The following is a 22,146-nucleotide window of genomic DNA, read 5'->3' as shown; positions in this document are numbered from 1 at the left end:
ATATGTATACATATATATATATATATGTATGTATACATACATATATATATATGTATGTATGTATATATATATATATATGTATGTATGTGTGTGTTCTTTCTACCTAATTTTCTTATTTTATTGTACTGTTACAAGTATTGTTATTATTGCTTATCTTTGCACACGCTGTTTGATGCACATTTTCCTCTACTTGCACTCATCTTGTGTGTTTTTAAGAGCTGGTGTAACATGTGAATTTTTCCACTGTCAGATCAATAAAGTCTTATCTTATTTATATATTGTTTTGAATGACAGCTGATGGCTGAGAAAACTTTAGACCACCTGATGAAATGTTGCAGTCCAATTCATAGCACAGCAAATCCAAAACTGCTGTCGTTGTCTGGGACTGTGATTGGCCTGGATCCAGACTAAGATCACATAGGTTCATCATTGTTGAGGACCTCAGCAGCTGGAGAAGTCCAAAGGGACGCCCACGTCTCACCTGCCTGCAGCAGATAGATGTTACTTTGTAGATGTGGGAGGCAGGGATGGATCGGCTGTCTGCCTGGATTGTTGCATCCAAAACTCAAAACAGTTGTGTTGCGCGGCAACACACAGCACAGGTGTCTGTAACCCTTGACCCCAAAGCAAAAGCAAAGACGACCTATGTTGGACATGTATAGTATGTCTGTCAGTCTGGGACACGGGTGATGAATGGACCGGGACTGGAACTGGAATCTTACTACACCATGTGGCCACATGATCCAACGTATATCCTGCTGATCCCTCCTCCCCGCCTCTCTGTGTCTCTCTAATGCTGTGTACAGTGAGGGCGGCTTTAGAGGAGAGCAGGGACGAAGAGGAGGGGAAGCAACCGAGAGAGGGAGCAGAGCAAGACGAGGAAGAGGAAAGGCAACGTGAGCCCAGCTTACAGCCAGGCGGACAGTGAAGCACAGCAGCAAAAATAAAAAAGGACACCAGCTCCTGGGTTTGGCTTCTGTCAGAGAGAAAGAGAGGAACAGAGGGGATTACACGCCGCCTGTTGACGAGGAGTGACAGAGGGTCAGAAGAAGGGAATGCTCGAGTGATTCAGAGGACGGTATTATCCAGAGCAGGAGGAGGAGGTGTTGTCTGTGAGCCTACACAGCACCGAGGTACAATATTAAAGAGTGGGGGAAGCGTCACCCCCCACACCACCACCTTATCACACCAAAACCTCAAAGCAGCCACCAGGAACCAGACAGCGTGCTGGGAAACCATGCTATGGATCAGGACCCCACCGGCGGTCCGCTGAACACCATGGCCCAGGTGAGCACAAAATCACGCGTCCACAGCAGGCACATGCACATAATTCTGTAAGGACCATCTACAAAACAGGTATTAATTGTGGCCGCCCACATGGGGGCAGTCAGGCATCGTCTCTCAACGGAAAAAGTTCTGTAATATATTTTTTAAGAAATAATTTTTTTCCCCATTTTTTTCTGTGTATTTCTGGTTGAACCGTGATATGGAAAGTGTAACAATGTGGACAAATAATGGCCACATGCAAGAAACCCTTCTACAAAGAGTTTTGTTTGTGAGAGGCTTGTGCAACTGATTTACAAACACAATTCCAATGAAGTTGGGATGTTTTGTGAAATGTAAATAAAACAGAATATAATGATTTGCAAATCCTCTTCAACCTATATTCAATTGAATACACCACAAAGACAAGATATTTAATGTTCAAACTGATAGACTTTTTGTTTTTGTTCAAATATTTGTTCATTTTGAAATGGATGCCTGCAACACATTTCAAAAAAAGCTGGGAGAGGGGCAACAAAAGACTGGGAAAGTTGATGAATGCTCAAAGAACACCTGTTTGAGACATTCCGCAGGTGAACAGGTTAATTGGAAACAGGTGAGTGTCATGATTGGGTATAAAAGGAGATTCCCCAAAAGGCTCAGCTGTTTACAAGCAAAGATGGGGCGAGGATCACCACTTTGTGAACAACTGCATGAAAAAATAGGCCAAAACTTTAAGAACAATGTTTCTCAATGTTCAGTTGCAAGGAATTTAGGGATTCCATCATCTATAGACCATAATATAATCAGAAGATTCAGAGAATCTGGAGAACTTTCTATACGTAAGCGGCAAGGCCAAAAACCAACATTGAATGCCCATGACCTTTGAGCCCTCAGGCAGCACTGCATTAAAAACCAACATCATTGTGTAAAGGATCTTACCACATGGGCTCAGGAACATTTCAGAAAACCATTGTCAGTTAACACAGTCCGTCGCTACATCTACAAGTGCAAGTTAAAACTCTACCATGCAAAGTGAAAGCCATACATCAACAACATCCAGAAACGCCGCTGCCTTCTCTGGGCCCGAGCTAATTTGAAATGGACAGACGCAAAGTGGAAAAGTGTGCTGTGTTCTGATGAGTCCACATTTCAAATTGTTTTTGGAAATCATGGATGTGTCCTCCGGACAAAAGAAGAAAAAGACCATCCAGATTGCTACCAGCGCAAAGCTCAAAAGCCAACATCTGTGATGGTATGGGGGTGTGTTAGTGCCCATGGCATGGGCAACTTACACATCTGTGATGGCAACATCAATGCTGAAAGGTATATCCAGGTTTTGGAGCAACACATGCTGCCATTCAAGCAACGTCTTTTTCAGGGACGTCCCTGCTTATTTCAGCAAGACAATGCCAAGCCACATTCTGCACGTGTTAAACAGCATGGCTTCATAGCAAAAGAGTGCAGGTACTAGACTGGCCTGCCTGCAGTCCAGACCTGTTGCCCATTGAAGATGTGTGGCGCATTATGAAGCGCAAAATACGATAATGGAGATCCCGGACTGTTGAACAACTGAAATCGTACATCGAGCAAGAATGGAGAAGAATTCCACCTACAAAGCTTCAACAATTAGTGCACTCAGTTCCCAAACACTTATTGAGTGTTGTTAGAAGGAAAGGTGATGTAACACAGTGGTAAACATACCACTGTCCCAGCTTTTTTGAAACGTGTTGCTGGCATCCATTTCAAAATGAGCAAATATTTGCACAAAAACAATGAAGTTTATCAGGTTGAACATTAAATATCTTGTCTTTGTGGTGTATTCAATTGAATATAGGTTGAAGAGGATTTCCAAATCATTGTATTCTGTTTTTATTTACATTTTTCACAACATCCTAACTTCATTGGATATGGGGTTGTATACACACAGATAGAAGCCACAGCTCCATCTTAGTAGCCCAGCTATTTTCTTGTATTTTGAGTTTTTATACGTAATCGAGACCATCAAAGGAGTCATGCAATTTGTCATCCAAACCAACCACGTTTTTCACCAAAGGATTGTATATTTCATTACTCTGAAGCAGGTTTAGACATAAATTACACTACATAATTACTTGGACGTTATCCTGTTATAAGACATGCATAAACTATATGTTGCTACATTATTGCTTGTGTCACAGATGGAACATGGAGGCAGTGTATACTGTATGTTATGTTGTGTTTCACAGCTGTTTTTGAGGTAAATAAAGTGCATACAATTTTTTTCAAAGTTTTGATGTAGTCAGACTCGGTCTCCAGAGTTGCTTCTTGATTTCGTTGCATGTGTTCGGTGTTTCTGGCCGTTTTCACTACAGTTTCTGTAAAAGTCACCGGAGCTGCAGACACCTTTGAAATCAGAGTCGAGTCCATATCTCTTGTTTTCCTGTCTGTCATCCACATCTGTCAGTTCCTGACAAGAATCAAAGCAACCGCACACAAGTCAAGGTGCATTCTCCGTATCCTCTACTGCGTTGTGGTCAACTTAGCAGAGGACAGTCTTATAATAACAACAAACTGTGAAACATCCACTGAATCGCAGATGATCCAGGAACTCAGAGGTGCACGTAACACAGAACCAATATAACCGATAACAATAGATGTGATTTCTGCTGCATCTTCACAGGCTCTGCTTTGTGTCTGTGCATGTAACTTACAGTAGTGTAATGTAACATGGACACAACGCACAGTAAGCATTTCTTTATTCACAAATTTTAAAAACAAAGCTGTACAATAAAATAGTATAAAACAGAAAATAAATAACAAATGCTAAAAAAAAAAGAGCATGGCAAGCTCTAAAATTCTAAAATTTATGTAGGACTATCTCAGGAATCAAAACACTAAACAAAATAAACTCTAAGAGTAAAAGAATAAATGCCAATAATAAAAAGTACACTACAACAGGACACAAAAACTCAAATTAAAGAGCTGACTAGGGATCCATGGGCTCTAGATTGGGTAGTGTTTATAAAATAGGTAGCTGACATTTTTTAAGGGTGGTAATAAATTATGCAAAGCTTGTATAATGAATTATTATCATTATTATTATTATTATCATCATTAGTATTGTTACTATTATTATTGTTGTTGTTGTTATTATTTACAACTTCTATTTTGTCATTTCATTTTTAAATGGGCCACAGTGGAAATAAGTGTTTTCACTTTTTTGTGTCGTCCCTTTATTTTTAACATATTTACAATTATATTATGTACTTACATTGAACTTACTAAATAAAATCATGCACTCACACTTTTAATATAAAGATGATTTACCAACCCCTGCTGGAATGGTACGTTAGTCCAGAATGTAATTAGCAATATTAGCTAATATCTGTAGTTTCTCCAAAAATATTAGTACTATCAATGTTCCGTTTTGCCGCCATTTATCCTTGACCTAAAATAGATAAGCATATCAAATGTCAGCTGTCCCAGTCGCACACATGCAGAGCTTTCTGTTCTTTCTGCATTCTGCTGCAAGCAGGTGATTTCAATTTTTACACATGTACAAACAAAGTAGGTGGCAGAAAACATCAAAACCAATACTCTTTCACCTTTTTACTCATGGTAACGACAACATGACACAACTAAACTGACTAAACCAAGTGAACTGCAAAAACACAATTAATCAATAACACCAACAACACTGTTAAAATAATATGAACCACAGTAACAACATTTAAAACCCCAAACACCCATGGTGCATTGCAGAAAAATGGCCATTGTTACTGGTTAGCTAAAATGGCTAATTTCTCCAAAAATATTAGTCCTATCAACTTTTTGTTTTTGCACCATTCATGCTTGACCCAAAAACATAAGCATACCAAACAGCAAATGTCAGCTGTCCCCAGTTTCGACGTGATAAAAGCCATACGCATGCATGCACACAGAGGCCACTTGGCTATTATAATATAGATAATACAGAGAAAGCTGGTACTTAAAGATTGTTTTTTCCTCTGCCAGAGGCATTTTTTAACAGGTCCAACTGATACATTTTGTTGTGCATGACAAATATAAGAGAACAAATGATGAACCATGACTCCGTTCATCAAATCACACATCAAATCAGCTTCAAATTAATTACTTGATCGTTTTCACTCCTATTTTTTTTTTTATTTTGCATCTATTTTAACCCTTCTATTTTTAAATCATACATACAGTATATACTCTAAGAGCCTGTATTATAGGCTGTCAGCTCAGAGGGAAACACAAGGCTCCCAGTGCACAGAGTAATATATCATCATCACTGTTCTGTAATGGGAGTCACAAAGTGGCGACATGATGGTTTTCTTTTTGTCTGAGCCGGCTGGAATAATTCTGGACTGACTCTTATTCACTGTGGCCTCTGCAGAGGAAAGCACCAACAAATGACTGTATGTGTGTATGGGGTTTATGTCTGAGGCAGACAGCAGGATTTGAGTGGGGTCATTATGAAGTGTGTCCCTGAAACGAAATGATCGCAGAGTGTGTCTGGGGACGAAGTCACTCTGCCAGCGTCACGCACAAACCAAGTATTCAGCCAAAGTGTGAATGCAACATTGTGTTTTTGGAAGTAGAGTGTGTGTGTGTCTTATATGTGCATGTGTGTGTGTGCATGGTCATATGAGGATATCCTGCTCTTGCTTTTGTGGGCAGATAAGCATATTTACTGGAACCACCCTCCAGAAGACAAGTTAAGAGTGTTAAAACTTGCCAACTCGGCCCGACACACTGGATGTTTCCTCAGTTAACCTTCAGAATATCCTCTCACGAAATTAAAGGTTGATTACAAACCAGACGAAATGTTTTTGGTCTTATTAACCTACGGTAACCTGTCAATGCACTTGAGTTAATTTAACTAAAACAACTGCTGGAACTAATTATAAATATATAAAAAAATTGAGTGGGATCTTTCACTCAGTAATGTTAAGTTACATAAACTTTATTTTAAGCAGTAACTGCTGTAGAAGCCCTGCGGCCGGCTGGTGCTCATCCTTGGATACGGCAACATGGAGCGGATTAGAGTCTACAACCCCCTCTGAACAGGACCCAGGTTGACCCCAGGTTACTTCCTATTCACAGCTGGGATGACTGGGACAAAGTGTGAGGTCCAAGGACAGAGACGGATAGTGTGAATAGACCATACACACACTTATTTTTCATGCCGGCGTCACGAAAAATGCCCCATTTTTGTGACACGTTTTTATTTTTATTTTACTGTTTATAATCCTCCCTCTTCTCCTATCTCTAACCATAACCATAACGTAAATGTCTCCCTTCACCTAACACCCCCATTCTGCCCCGTCACTCCGCATTTCGTGCCCCCATCATGTAATTAATTCATGCCTTGGTCACAAAAAGTGTCCCATTTTCATGACGGTATCACAAACTCATCAATTAACTTTTCATAAGCCACACTCAAAAAAAAAAACCAACATGGGCGTTGTTGGTTTTTATGTTACATGAACATAAGTCTAACATGTAGTTTCTACGATATAGAATCATGTTTTATGGGTAAACACATTCAAATCATGTAGTTTTAACATACCATGCAACAACTTAAAATTTAACTTGCACATAAGTATTTCCACCCAAATAAAATGTGTTAATGTATCCAGAAACAATTTTGCTGAGTGACCTAAATGTAAATTTGTTGGGTCAACATGATGAATTTGAAATACTATGGCTCAGGCCAACTAGATTTGTAAGAGTAAATGTAACAAAAAAAACAGTAAGTTCCTTTGGAGTCACCACAGCAAATCCAAAGTGGATCTGCATAAATTGTGCTTATCCAACACAGCAAAGTTACATTGACATGTAATTGTACTATTTTAAAAGTAGTTGTAACTACTTACAGGGCAGGGGTGGTGGCCAAGTAGTTAGCACACTTGGTTTCAGTACGAAACATTTCTGGTTCAAACCCCACCCCTGCCACATTTCTCCATGTAATGTGGAATTGTGTCAGGAAGGGCATCTGGTGTGAAACCTGTGCCAATTCAACATGCAGATCCACCTTAGATTTGCTGTGGCAAAACCGAGCTCAAACAAGGGAGAAGATGATGGGACTTACTACTTATTTTTCTTAAATTTATGCTTAGAAATCTAGTTGACCTAAACCATGGTAATTGAGTAACTGTAACGCAAATTGATCATGTTGACCCAACAAATTTACATTTAGGTCTACACTTACCTTTACAAAACTAGTTGGCCTGAACCATGGTAATTAGGTAACAGTAACGCAAATCCATCATGTTGACCCAACATATTTACACTTGGGTCACTCAGCAAAATTGTTTCTGGCTAGGATAACATATTTTACTTGGGTGGAAATACTTTACATAATTTTTTTATGTTCATTGAGCATGTTATTTTTTTGAGTACATCACGAACTGCCATGACACTGGGTTGTCCATATATTGGTAGTCCAGTTCTTATCCCAAAGGGTCACATTTGATAATTTTATCACTGTAAATTTTGGAAGTTAAAAAAACACTCTTCAAAAAGTATGTTGTGCTATGTAATTTTGGTTCATACGAGGTCTGTCAATAAAGTATAGGTCTTTTTTATTTTTTTCAAAAACTATATGGATTTCATTCATATGTTTTTACGTCAGACATGCTTGAACCCTCGTGCGCATGCGTGAGTTTTTCCACGCCTGTCAGTGATGTCATTCGCCTGTGAGCACTCCTTGTGGGAGGAGTTGTCCAGCCCCTCGTCGGAATTCCTTTGTCTGAGAAGTTGCTGAGAGACTGGTGCTTTGTTTGATCAAAATTTTTTCTAAACCTGTGAGACACATCGAAGTGGACATGGTTCGAAAAATTAAGCTGGTTTTTGGTGAAAATTTTAACGGCTGATGAGAGATTTTGAGGTGATACTGTCGCTTTAAGGACTTCCCACAGTGTGAGATGTCGCGCAGCGCTCCCAGGCGCCGTTATCAGCCTGTTTCAAGCTGAAAACCTCCACATTTCAGGCTATATTGATCCCGGACATCGTGAGAGAACAGAGAAGTTTCAGAAGAAGTCGGTTTCAGCATTTTATCCGGATATTCCACTGTTAAAGGAGATTTTTTTAATGAAAGATGTGCGGACGGGTCTGCGCGTCGGGATGCAGCCGGCGCGGTGCGGCGGCACAGGAAAAACACCTCCGTGTTGATAACCATTTGTAAAATCCAGGCGGTTTTTGATGGCTTTCAGTGGAGTGAGTATATGAGAAATTGTTTAACAGTTGGACATGTTCCAACTTGTCCTTAAGGCTTCCAACAGAGGTGTTTTTCCTGTGGCGGAGCGTCGCGGCGGCTGCGAGCCGACGCTGCAATCCGCCCGCACGTCTTTCATTAAAAAAATCTCCTTTAACAATTATTATCTATTATTAGTAATTATTATTAGTAATTATCTGTGGATAACTCACAATATTTTTACCTTCATTGTTACCTTTGTAACAACTGGCTTGCTATTGTGTTAAAGTTTTTATATTCCACAAAATGTACAAACCTGTTGGGCAATATTTAAATTATTTTAAACTGAAACTGCACAATAGTGTACTTGAATTAATTTTTAATCTGCTTACAAAAAATGTATTAAGTAACTTTAAAACAAAGTTTTTTCATGCCCACTTACTCTAATCAACGTCCACCCTGAACAGGACGCCAGTCTATCACAGGGTGACAGACAGACAAATTCATTCATGCCTATGGTCAGTTTAAAGTCTCCAGTTCACCTGCATGTGGGAGGAAGCCAGAGCACCTGGAAGGAACCGAACAACATGCAATCTCCACACATAAAGTACTGGGGGAAGTGATTCCATGACCTTCTTGCTGCAAGACAGCAGTGCTAACCACTAATCCACCAAGGCGTCTATCCTTGTTTACTTAAATGTAATTGTGATTGATGAACACACCAGTGATTGTTTTTATGGACCTAAATGAAAACATGTTTTTGAACCGTCTCCTTACGTTCCCATAAAGGCCAATGTAGTGAGTTTCCTACCAACAAAAGCTGCATTTGCTCAGCTCCTATTCCACACCCTGCTTCCATTGTGTAAAGGCTGAGTGTTTCATGTCACTTGAATAGAAATACTTCCTGAACCAAAGGAACTATATACCCCAAATAAAGCTTCAAATGTCAGTAATAACAGAACTGCTGCAAACTGATACAAGCCTCGAGCTTCACTGAAAAATGTAACTGACACAAGCTTCAAAGCTCTGGAAGAATATCATAAAAGAACATTCTTTTGGATAAATATTAAATATCTCAATATTTAATATATATTCCACTTGTTTCTAGAGCAGAGGGTTGAAGATCACCCATGCCCACTGTCACGTCAGAAACGGCGAGTGGTGTAAAACGTGTGAAGTCTACATGTGGATCCACTTCTGAGCTGCTGTGACGACCCCAATGAAGAAAGGGAGAGTTGGAATGAACTTTTTTATCTCTATTTGATGATCACTTGTTGAGTTTGATATGAATACAAAAGTCCCTCAATCACTCTCGTGACAATGAGGTGCAAACTGGCACTCTCGGTCGATAGACTAAGTTTGATCTGCATCTGAGCCATATTGGGGATTTAGGGTATATTTGATTTTAACATTAAAAAGCCCTTTTATAGTGGAGCAGATAAGTATGACATTTGGCCAGAATTGTTCACTTGGTGATACAAGTGCCAGATTTGGCATGAATGTTCTTCATAAATCAGTGTTTGAGAAAAAAGTGCGGGCCACTTGAAAAAACAATATGGCGGCCAGGTTGTGGTCAATGAAGAATTACACAGGGGTCAAAATTTAAAAATGCTCCAATCATATTGAAAACTATAACACGTTTTTTGTCTGATCAGAAATATTCCAAAAAGATATAGTTTGGACTATCTATGACTGAATGTTATTGAGTTATATGGGGTAAAAACAGCAAGAATAGTAACAAAGGTCAGTTTCAGTTTGTACAGGGGTCAAAAGTTAAAGTTGCTCCAGTTTTTGTAAAATGTGATGCAAATTATTGGTTTAGTTAATAGGGTTTTAAAAAGGAACAGTTTGCATCATGTGTCATGCTCGGTTGTCACATTACAGGGTAACATATGTCACATGAAAATTCAGTAAGGTATGTCTTATATATTATATTCCAATTCTAAGGTGGAACTATGCTAGTATACTAAGGTATATCTAAATATCTAAAAAGGAAGAGTAAAATAGAAGCGTAGAAAAGAGTAGAGTAGAGCCACTTAGGTGCCTGGTCTTGAGAACCAGGGATGGTAGGTTGAAAAGCTTTTTTTATCCCATGGGAACTCTCCCTACCCACCCAAGCGGCTCAAGAAAAAAAAATAATAATAATAAAACATAAGAAAGATAAGACATCAGATATATAACTACATTTAAATATTAAGGGTAATAAACAACATATACAATAAATATGGTACTATATAATATACAGGAGTAGGTATTGAAACCCAGTGGTGGGCACAGTTCAGATAATCTGATAACAGATAATTATCGAAGATAATGTTTTCATTATCGGATTATCTTTTAAACTTATCTAATAACTTTAAAAACCATTATCGGACTAATTATCTTCCGATACATTTTTGTCCAATAAATTTTAGACCGATAACATAGTAAACAAAGATGAACAGTGACAAACACTTTTAAAATTTAAAATCAGTTGAGCACCTACCTGTTAAAAGTTTCCTAACAGCTGCATAATTCTACCCTCTGCAAACAGAAGACAGCTGCTTCCAAAAGAACCACTCTATCCTCTGCAATCAAAAGAGAACTGATCACACACACACAAAAAAAATGAATTTCCTTTAACACCATACTGATATACTGGCAATATCACCCAAGTCATCCAGAGGCATACATTTTTAACTTATGGTTCAAATTTTAACCAAACTAATTTTGGACAAGTTATTTAAAATTACTGTTATATCTGATGTTTTATAAAGTGAAAATATCAGATATATGTTTTAGTTTTAAATTAATGTGCTAATTTTAAGGTTTTAGTGAGCACATGCTGTGCCCAGCAGTGCATTATGGGTAGGATAGTCTAATCTCAGTATGTTCACAACAGGACAAATGCATTTCAGACACTCTGTTCAGGCTCCACAGACAGCTGCATTAATCTCTAGTGCCTAAAACTCTTGTGAATATATCCTCTGGGTTTATAGATGTTATTGTATTTGCGTTTGTTAAATTCCACACATCTTAAATGTAGCAGACACGGATTATCTGGGATTTTGTTTTGGCAAGTTTTTTAGGCCTCTACTGCCATTTACTGGCCAGTACTGTTCATGGCAGTATTTGCCCTAAGTACTAAGCATCTGGGCACCAGTAGATGGCAGTGTTCTATTTATTTTGACCCCGGTTATATCAGATGGTTGTCCAATCAACTTTTTGGCTTTGCAAATGGTTTTTTTTTTTGTTTTTTTACAAATTAAGTTTAAAAACAAAACAACAAAAAAAACAACATTACAAAACAGCTCTGTGGTGTTTGCACATGCACAGTGCGAGCGGTTGGACACTTGTAGCCCCTCAGCAGCAGGATAACCTCACGATGGCCGACCAGAATAATATCAAACAGGTTTGATTTTCATTCGATCATACGATCGGCGATCAGGAGGTGGTCGTGAGATGTTAAACGCAGCTTGTTACTCCATGTACACTACACGATGCAGGACGTGCGATTAACCTGAAACTCGGTCCAAAAAATTCTTGCACAAATGAAAAATCATCTGAAAAAGGGCCAAAACTCACACAGTGTAAAGCCAACATTTATGCATGTTTTACAACATCATCAAATGTGCGCACGGCACAATATAATAAAATGAGCGCACATTCTCTCCACATGCAAAACATTTTGCGATGACACTTCCAGGGCTCCATAAAAATGCTTGTTTTTACAAATAAAAAATTTAATATTTTACAAAAGCACATTTATCTGTAAACACCAACACACGACACACGTCACATTAACGTGTTGGTTTACATAATGAATGACTGAACCAATCAGTGTTTAGCAGAGGAACTTTTACTCAGAATCCTTTGCGATCTGTCTGTTTGTTACAAAACCTCAGAATTACTGCATTATTCAACATTAAAAGATATATGTTATATTTTAACTTTGTACAAATGACAGAAGTGACATTAATGGAGTTATTCTATCGGTATTAATGCTATTTATAAATCAAAACCATAAGTCAGCATGACTTTATTTTCCAAGACCTCCGCCTGACCGGAACGTTGTGATTGATAGAGAGCTGGTTTTATGGCTGCTCTCAGGGTGCTTCTGTGCTGGAAGCTGTGTAGTAAACAAGACCTTCCAGCAGGGGCAGGATGCTCAAAGACAAAAGTGTGGCATCATTGTTTGGGTCTGTTGCCACTTTTAATGTTATTAGAAGCTATTGTGGCATTAAAACTCAAATTCAGTTTATTAGTAGTTGCAAATGGTACCAGAGACAATATTGGAATTTATCGGTTATCTGTAACTTCCGATACATTTGTGGATGGTTTATCGTTTTATCTTTATCAAAGATAACTTTTCAGTTATCTGATTATTGTTGTGAAAGTGTAGTGACACGGACCCACAACAGGGGGCGCAAATGAACGGTCAATACATGAGCCAAAAAGTAAGAATTTAATGTTGTGAAGGTGCACAACGAATACACAGACAATCTCAGAATATGATAACAGTCAATCCACAAAGGTGACGTGTGGGCAGGCTCGAGGATAGAAGACGTCTGTCCTGAGAAGAGCCGGAACCACACGATTTCTGCCGCCACCGAACCTGGTGAATACTGGAGCCGCCAAGTCCCGAATTCCCAGGTGATCACCGTCCCCGACTGTCGGATCTGGTACTGCTGGCGAAGAACAAAGACAGTCAAGTGTGGATGTGTGTACACCCCGTAACAATAACGGTGGGAATGCCACCTCCACCTCTAACACACACTCGTGCAGCGTCTGTTTAACCACTTATCTGACAGACGTAGGACGAAACAGTCACGACCCACGCCGGTCCTCTGGTTGACAGCTGCAAAACAATAGCTCTTAGAATCAATTAATATAGGCAGAGAAAGTTACCTCCATAGAAGTACGATATCTCGGCAACGAGGTGGAGATGACGTCTGGTCTTTATGGAGTGAGATGCAGAGTAGATGGGTGACAGCTGTCAAGAGATAATGAGTGACAGCTGTCACCCCCGGCTGTGTCCGTGGCGGCAGCGCCCTCTCGTGCCTGAAGCCCGCACTTCAGGCAGGGCGCCCACTGGTGGTGGGCCAGCAGTACCTCCTCTTCTGGCGGCCCACACAACAGGACCCCCCCCTCAACGGGCGCCTCCTGGCGCCCGACCAGGCTTGTTCGGGTGACGGTGGTAGAAGTCGGCCAGGAGGGCCGGATCCAGGATGAAGCTCCTCTTCACCCAGGAGCGTTCTTCGGGTCCATACCCCTCCCAGTCCACCAAATACTGGAACCCCCGGCCCATCCGACGGACGCCCAGGAGCCGGCGCACCGTCCAAGCCGGCTCCCCGTCGATGATCCGAGCAGGAGGCGGCGCCGGTCCAGGAGCACAGAGGGGTGAGGTGTGATGAGGTTTGATCCTGGAAATATGAAAGACCGGGTGGATCTGCAGTAAAGCCGGGAGTTGGAGCTTCACTGCGGCAGGACTGAGGACTTTGAGGATCTTGTATGGTCCAATATATCTGCCCTTGAGTTTCGGGGAGTCCACCTGGAGGGGAATGTCCTTCGTGGATAGCCACACCTCCTGCCCAGGCTGGTAAGCAGGGGCCGGGGATCGCCGGCGGTCTGCATGGGTCTTCGCCCTCATCCGGGCCTTCAACAAGGCAGAACGGGCGGAGCGCAACACCTGACGGCACTTCTGCAGGTGGGCCTCTCCCTCCACCATGGGAAACAATGGGGGCTGATACCCCAAACACACCTCAAATGGGGAGAGGCCGGTGGCAGAGGACACCTGGCTGTTATGCGCATACTCGATCCAGGCCAGATGTTTACTCCAGGCCGTCGGGTGTGCGGACGTCACACAGCGCAGGGCTTGCTCCAACTCCTGATTGGCCCGTTCTGCCTGTCCATTGGTCTGCGGATGATACCCGGACGAGAGGCTCACAGTAGCCCCCAGTTCCCGGCAGAAGCTCCTCCAGACGTGTGAGGAGAACTGGGGACCACGATCAGAGACGATGTCAGTGGGTATCCCATGCAGACGGACAACGTGGTGGACCAGGAGGTCTGCTGTCTCCTGGGCTGTTGGGAGCTTTGGGAGGGCCACGAAGTGGGCCGCCTTGGAGAATCGGTCCACTACCGTGAAGATGGTGGTGTTGCCCTGGGACGGCGGGAGGCCCGTGACGAAATCCAGGCCGATGTGGGACCAGGGGCGATGAGGCACAGGTAGCGGCTGGAGAAGTCCTTGGGACCTTTTATGGTCTGCCTTGCCCCTGGCACAGGTGGTGCAGGCCTGGATGTACTCCCGGACGTCAGCCTCCATAGACGCCCACCAGAAGCGCTGCTGGACAACTGCCACGGTCCTTCGCACCCCTGGATGACAGGAGAGCTTGGAACCGTGACAGAAGTCCAAGACTGCAGCTCTGGCCTCTGGTGGGACGTACAAACGGTTCTTCGGACCAGTTCCCGGGTCCGGGCTCCATGCCAGGGCCTCCCGGACGATCTTCTCCACGTCCCAGGTGAGGGTGGCCACGATAGTGGACTCAGGCAGGATGGGCTCCGGTGGATCCGACAGTGCAGTTTTGACCTCCTCTTCGTGTACCTGGGACAAGGCATCCGGTTCTTGGTCCCGGGGCGATAGGTGATCCGGAAGTCAAAACGCCCGAAGAACAGTGACCAGCGGGCTTGCCTGGAGTTCAGCCGCTTGGCGGTCCTGATATACTCCAGGTTCCGATGGTCAGTGAAAACCGTGAACGGCACAGACGCTCCCTCCAACAGGTGTCTCCACTCCTCAAGAGCCTCTTTCACCGCAAGGAGTTCTCGATTGCCGACGTCATAGTTCCGTTCAGCCGGGGTCAACCTGCGTGAAAAGTAGGCACACGGGTGAAGAACCTTATCAGTCTCTCCGCTCTAGGATAGCACGGCTCCTATCACTGAGTCAGAGGCGTCCACTTCAACCACGAACTGGCGGCTAGGGTCGGGCTGCACCAAAACTGGCGCAGTAGAGAACCGTCGTTTCAACTCCTTGAACGCAGCTTCGCACCGATCCGACCAGGTGAAGGGGACTTTTGGAGAGGTCAGGGCTGTCAGGGGGCTAACTACCTGACTGTAGCCTTTAATGAACCTCCTATAGAAATTAGCGAAGCCGAGGAACTGTTGCAGCTTCCTACGGCTTGTTGGTTGGGGCCAATCTCTCACCGCCGCAACCTTGGCCGGATCAGGGGCGACGGAGTTAGAGGAGATGATAAACCCCAGGAAGGACAAAGACGTGCGGTGAAACTCGCACTTCTCGCCCTTCACAAACAGTCGGTTCTCTAACAACCGCTGCAGGACCTGACGTACATGCTGGGCATGGGTCTCAGGATCCGGAGAAAAGATGAGAATATCGTCCAGATATACGAAGACAAATCGGTGCAGGAAGTCCCGCAAGACGTCGTTAACCAAGGCTTGGAACGTTGTGGGGGCGTTGGTGAGGTTGAACGGCATGACCAGGTACTCAAAGTGACCTAATGGGGTGTTAAATGCCGTCTTCCATTCGTCTCCCTTCCGGATCCGAACCAGGTGATACGCATTTCTAAGATCCAGCTTAGTAAAGATTTTGGCTCCATGCAGGGGGGTGAACACGGAATCCAACAATGGCAACGGGTATCGGTTGCGAACCGTAATCTCATTTAGCCCCCTGTAATCAATGCATGGACGGAGTCCGCCATCTTTCTTGCCCATAAAAAAGAAACCTGCCCCCATCGGGGAGGTGGAGTTCCGGATCAGCCCGGCAGCTAATGAGTCCCGGATGTAGGTCTCCATTGATTCGCGCTCAGGTCGTGAGAGGTTGTACAGCCTGCTGGACGGGAACTCAGCGCCTGAAACCAAATCAATGGCACAATCGTATGGACGGTGCGGGGGAAGGGTGAGTGCCAGATCCTTGCTGAAGACGTCAGCAAGATCGTGGTACTCAACCGGCACTGCCGTCAGATTGGGAGGGACTTTGACCTCCTCCTTAGCCTGTAAACCGGGAGGAACCGAGGATCCTAAACACACCCGATGGCAGGTTTCGCTCCACTGAACCACCACCCCAGACGGCCAATCAATCCGGGGATTGTGCTTCAACATCCATGGGAAGCCCAAAATCACGCGGGAGGTAGAAGGAGTTACAAAAAACTCAATCTCCTCCCGATGGTTTCCAGACACCAGAGTTACTGGTTGTGTCTTGTGTGTGATTAAAGGGAGGAGGGTGCCATCTAGTGCCTGCACCTGCAATGGTGAAGGAAGCGCCACCAGAGGGAGCCCTACCTCCCTTGCCCATCTGCTGTCTAGCAAATTCCCTTCTGACCCCGTGTCCACCAGTGCTGGGGCTTGAAGAGTTAAATCCCCGCTCAGGATTGTAACTGGGAGTCGTGTGGCAATCTGTGTGTGTCCCACGTGTATGTTTTAACCCCCCCTTAGCCCAGTCCCTGAGGGCGGTTGTTGTTGTGGCCGTTTGGGGCAGTTTCTCTGTATGTGCTCCTTTGAGCTGCAGAGAAAACACTCCCCGCGGACAGCCTCCTCATTTTGGCCCTGTGCGTTTCCCTAACAACGTCAGCAGGGGGAGCTGTTGCCCCACGGAGCGCTGCGGCTGTGGAGCGTGGGGAGGGCGGCCCCTTTTCGAACCCGGAAGGGAGAGGGACGGCGCGTATCTGGCCACGTCCTTCGCCTCGCTCCCGACGGCGTTCCTCCAACCAATTGTCTAACCGTATAACGAGATCGATAAGCCCATCTAAATCCCGCGGTTCCTCCTTAGCTACCAGATGCTCCATCAGGACCGATGACAGTCCGTTTATGAAGGCGGCGCGGAGCGCAACGTTATTCCAGCCGGACCTCGCAGCCACGATGCGGAAGTCGACTGCATATTCGGCTGCGCACCGGCGCCCCTGTCGCATTGACAGCAGCATTTTTGAAGCGGTCTCTCCTCTGTTAGGGTGATCAAACACTGTTCTGAACTCCCCCACAAACCCAGTGTATGCTGATAACAACCGTGAGTTCTGTTCCCAGAGCGCCGTAGCCCAGGCGCGTGCCTTACCCCGAAGCAGAGTAATCACATAAGCTATTTTACTAACATCTGATGCATACATGACGGGACGCTGTGCGAAGACGAGCGAACACTGCATGACAAAGTCCGCGCACGTCTCCACACAACCTCCGTACGGCTCAGGAGGGCTTATGTATGCTTCAGGGGATGGTGGGAGGGGTTGTTGAACCACCACTGGAACGTTCATATCCTGCACAGGGTCGGCAGGAGGAGGAGCTGCAGCAGCGCCCTGAGCGCTCGCCGCCACCTGCGCGGAGAGAGCCTCCACCCTGCGGTTCAGGAGGATGTTTTGCTCGGTCATTTGATCCAACCGAGCCGTAAAGGCGGTGAGAATGTGCTGCAGCTCACCAATCATGCCTCCTGCAGACGCCTGCGCTCCCTGCTCTCCCATTGGTCGTTCAACAGCCGGGTGACGCCCCTCGGAGTCCATGACGCTGGCCGAGATATCCTGTTGTGAAAGTGTAGTGACACGGACCCACAACAGGGAGCGCAAATGAACGGTCAATAGATGAGCCAAAAAGTAACAATTTAATGTTGTGAAGGTGCACAACGAATACACAGACAATCTCAGAATATGATAACAGTCAATCCACAAAGGTGACGTGTGGGCAGGCTCGAGGATAGAAGACGTCTGTCCTGAGAAGAGCTGGAACCACACGATTTCTGCCGCCACCGAACCTGGTGAATACTGGAGCCGCCAAGTCCCGAATTCCCAGGTGATCACCGTCCCCGACTGTCGGATCTGGTACTGCTGGCGAAGAACAAAGACAGTCAAGTGTGGATGTGTGTACACCCAGTAACAACAGCGGTGGGAATGCCACCTCCACCTCTAACACACACTCGTGCAGCGTCTGTTTAACCACTTATCTGACAGACGTAGGACGAAACAGTCGCGACCCACGCCGGTCCTCTGGTTGACAGCTGCAAAACAATAGCTCTTAGAATCAATTAATATAGGCAGAGAAAGTTACCTCCATAGAAGTACGATATCTCGGCAACGAGGTGGAGATGACGTCTGGTCTTTATGGAGTGAGATGCTGTAGAGTAGATGGGTGACAGCTGTCAAGAGATAATGAGTGACAGCTGTCACCCCCGGCTGTGTCCGTGGCGGCAGCGCCCTCTCGTGCCTGAAGCCCGCACTTCAGGCAGGGCGCCCACTGGTGGTGGGCCAGCAGTACCTCCTCTTCTGGTGGCCCACACAACAATTATCTGTTATCGAAGTTAATTTTTTGGTTATCTGTGCCCACCACTGTTGAAACCTAAATATTAATACAGGAGAAGATTTGGTCATGGTTATGGTATTTTATTATAGAAAAAGAAGCTATGATATAATGTGTATTGTTATATATCTAAAGTAACTCTGCTAGCATACTCTAGGAAAATAAAAAGCATAATCTATATGCTATCAAATGGAAACCTAAGAACTAAGGTACTATATGTTGATATCTTTAAAAAGAACACATAAACTGATGAATCATTAAAAATCTACACCAACAAAATAAAATTGTAAATAACGAAAATAAGCTAGTTCTAGTTAGAAGAGCTAAATTAGCCGTTAATAAGCCAGCGGTACCTAGCAAGCTAACAAGATAAACAAGTTGACCTTGTTTGACATTTACTTTGGAGACCAAGCATTCAGGACTGTCAACACTATTCCATTTATTAATCCTATTAGTGTGTGTGTGTGTGTGTGTATACACACACACACACACACACACACACACACACACACACACACACACACACACACACACACACACACACACAAGATGAAGGAAACAGTTACAGCAATGGGGCATGGGAACCACTCCTTAAAAAGGGGGGGAGGAAATGAAAGTTTCCTGGAATTTGAAGAGTCAGGTCTGGGAGCAGATGCTGGTGTTGCTCTTCACCTCATCCTTGACACTATGTCAGATCAGAGTCACCGCTGAGCATGCTCGCGGTAACCCAGTGCCTTATGGTGGGGTGCACTGTGTCAGCTGGACGAAAAACCCTGTATGGAAAAGATATACATACATTTTTATAAAGTTTCTATCAGTTCTATCTGGAATTTGTAAGTAATACATGTGACAGTCAAACCAGATATAAGATCCTTAGTAAATTTGTACAATATGTGACTTACATAAATTGGGAACTTAAAAGAACAATATATGATAGTAATTCCCCATACAGAATCCTTAGTATATATATGTAATATCAAACTGAGACTTATAAGCACAACACATGTCAAATATAAAGTTTATTACTGGAACCGATGTAACGTCTTGTAAGTTTTTTCTATTTCTTTTCCATATGGGACAAAACCTGTCAGAGGTAGTTTAACTCCTCTGGAGTTTGTGCGTGTGTGTGTGTGTGTGTGTGTGTGTGTGTGTGTGTGTGTGTGTGTGTGTGTGTGTGTGTGTGTGTGTGTGTGTGTGTGTGTGTGTGTGTGTGTGTGTGTGTGTGTGTGTGTGCATATAAAACTTTATGTTTTGGGTGGAGAAAATTAAATTGTTATTCTGGAAAATTGGATTATACAGTTTTAGAGTTTAAGTTTAAGGTTGCAACAAAGTAAAATGAAGCAGCCTGAAAAGCGGCCTGAAAAGCTGCTGAACCCGCGAGCTTCAGTGTGTGACTCTCTGAAGTGACTCAAAAAAAATGTCCTCTGCCGCGTCTGTCACTTGAGGCTTCTGGCGTCTCTTCTTGGACTCAGTCTAATGGCACTCAGGCAGTTTGTGCAGTTAAATGAAGCAAATGTACAACTTTAGAGCAGAAATAAACATCAGGGCTTTGAAATGATAGCAGCGGGATGTCCATTGATCACAACCACGTGCACCCGCTGCTTTCAGATCGTTTTCAAAAAATATTTTACTGACGTCTTGTGTCAACCCAAGCACATGATTTATTGCTTTCCTGAGCACATTTCTTGGGGAACCTGGTTTTATATATGAAAGAACATAAAAGTTGGTTTATTATCTTAATTCTGTAGTTAGTGATGGTTTTTGATCACAAAGTATAATGCAGTAAAAGATTTTTTTTTTTTTTTGGCTTATGTGATCTTGATAAATTAGATAAGCAGTCATGTGGGATCATTGTGCACTCTGGATTTAGATCTGGATCTTGGTCCAGGGAGTGGTCGTGTAAGCGCTTTGTGCAAATATAACTGTGATGATGTTTTAATTTTTGTGTGTGTTCCCTTTCATTTCCTTGACGTAGTAATTGCGCTTTTGGCGGTAGTGCATGTGAGCGTTTTGATCCGATCCGGGCCAAACGTGGGAGAATGTTTGAAGGTCAACTGATAACAATGAAATTTGAACTTGACCTGTGACCTTGACTTTTCACTGATTTTTCTCAAAATCAAAATTTTGGCTGAGTGCCATCATGTGGACGACATTCAGAACGCCAGTTTCATACTTGTTAGCGATAAAGGTATTGTTACTATTAAACACTAATATAAGGTCACATCATATACCTATAAATGATACGCCAATATGATTGGATAAAACATTAAGAATAAATAGCAATACACCCTTTTTGTGGACGGGTAATATTTTTCATACTACCCAAGTAATCAGCCAATCCGGACAGCGGAGTGGCGCCACAACGAAGATGCTTGGTCAGAGGAACTGTCAAATACTGGTGAGTCGCTATTATTAATTTCTTACATGTCCAACCTCGTAGGTTGATCGTTAAAATTAAATTCGTTAGTTCTAAAAGCCATCATAATTATTTATAGGAAAACGTTCTATTTTTTTTCTACTAAGATTTGAACTTTGAGTGTTTACACAGGAGAGAAAAGTCAGAAAATGTTAATGTCTGTTTGAAAAAAGTGTATAAAGTGTTCTTCGTTATCAAGTTGTTCACCAATGAATATTGCTTTTTACACCTTTCATAAAACCATACACTTATCATTTATAGGTATATGATAAAATCGTTATCAAGTTGTTTTACCAATGAATATGGCTTTTTACACCCTTCAGAAAACCATACAACATTTATCATTTATAGGTATATGATAAAATTGTTATCAAGTTGTTCACCAATAAATATTGCTTTTTACACCTTTCAGAAAACCATACAACATTTATCATTTATAGGTATATGATAAAATCGTTATCAAGTTGTTTTACCAATGAATATGGCTTTTTACACGCTTCAGAAAACCATACAACATTTATCATTTATAGGTATATGATAAAATTGTTATCAAGTTGTTCACCAATAAATATTGCTTTTTACACCTTGCAGAAAACCATACAACATTTATCATTTATAGGTATATGATAAAATCATTATCAAGTTGTTCACCAATGAATATGGCTTTTTACACCCTGAAGAAAACATACAACATTTATTATTTATAGGTATATGATAAAATCGTTATCAAGTTGTTCACCAGTGAATATGGCTTTTTACACCCTGAAGAAAACATACAACATTTATTATTTATAGGTATATGATAAAATCGTTATCAAGTTGTTTTACCAATGAATATGGCTTTTTACACGCTTCAGAAAACCATACAACATTTATCATTTATAGGTATATGATAAAATCGTTATCAAGTTGTTCACCAATGAATATGGCTTTTTACACCCTGAAGAAAACATACAACATTTATTATTTATAGGTATATGATAAAATCGTTATCAAGTTATCAAGCTTAGCTGCCGTT

The 22,146-nt window shown here is 42.8% G+C and overlaps 1 protein-coding gene across 1 annotated transcript in view; it reads left to right on the top strand.

Moving 5' to 3' along the window:
• Nucleotides 1–861: 861 nt before the first annotated feature.
• The window catches only part of LOC117530690 (rho GTPase-activating protein 23-like), a 207,929-nt gene continuing 186,644 nt past the window's right edge, over nucleotides 862–22,146 (top strand). The window contains exon 1 of the mRNA XM_034193570.1: nucleotides 862–1,287. Within this exon, the coding sequence (XP_034049461.1) occupies nucleotides 1,243–1,287 (45 nt within the window). The 5' untranslated portion in view covers nucleotides 862–1,242. The remainder of the gene's footprint in view (nucleotides 1,288–22,146) is intronic.

The sequence above is a fragment of the Thalassophryne amazonica genome, chromosome 18 (genome assembly GCF_902500255.1).
Source record: "Thalassophryne amazonica chromosome 18, fThaAma1.1, whole genome shotgun sequence".
Lineage (NCBI taxonomy): Eukaryota > Metazoa > Chordata > Actinopteri > Batrachoidiformes > Batrachoididae > Thalassophryne > Thalassophryne amazonica.
Note: the sequence above shows the minus strand (reverse complement) of the source record. Positions and strands in the feature narration are given on the sequence as shown.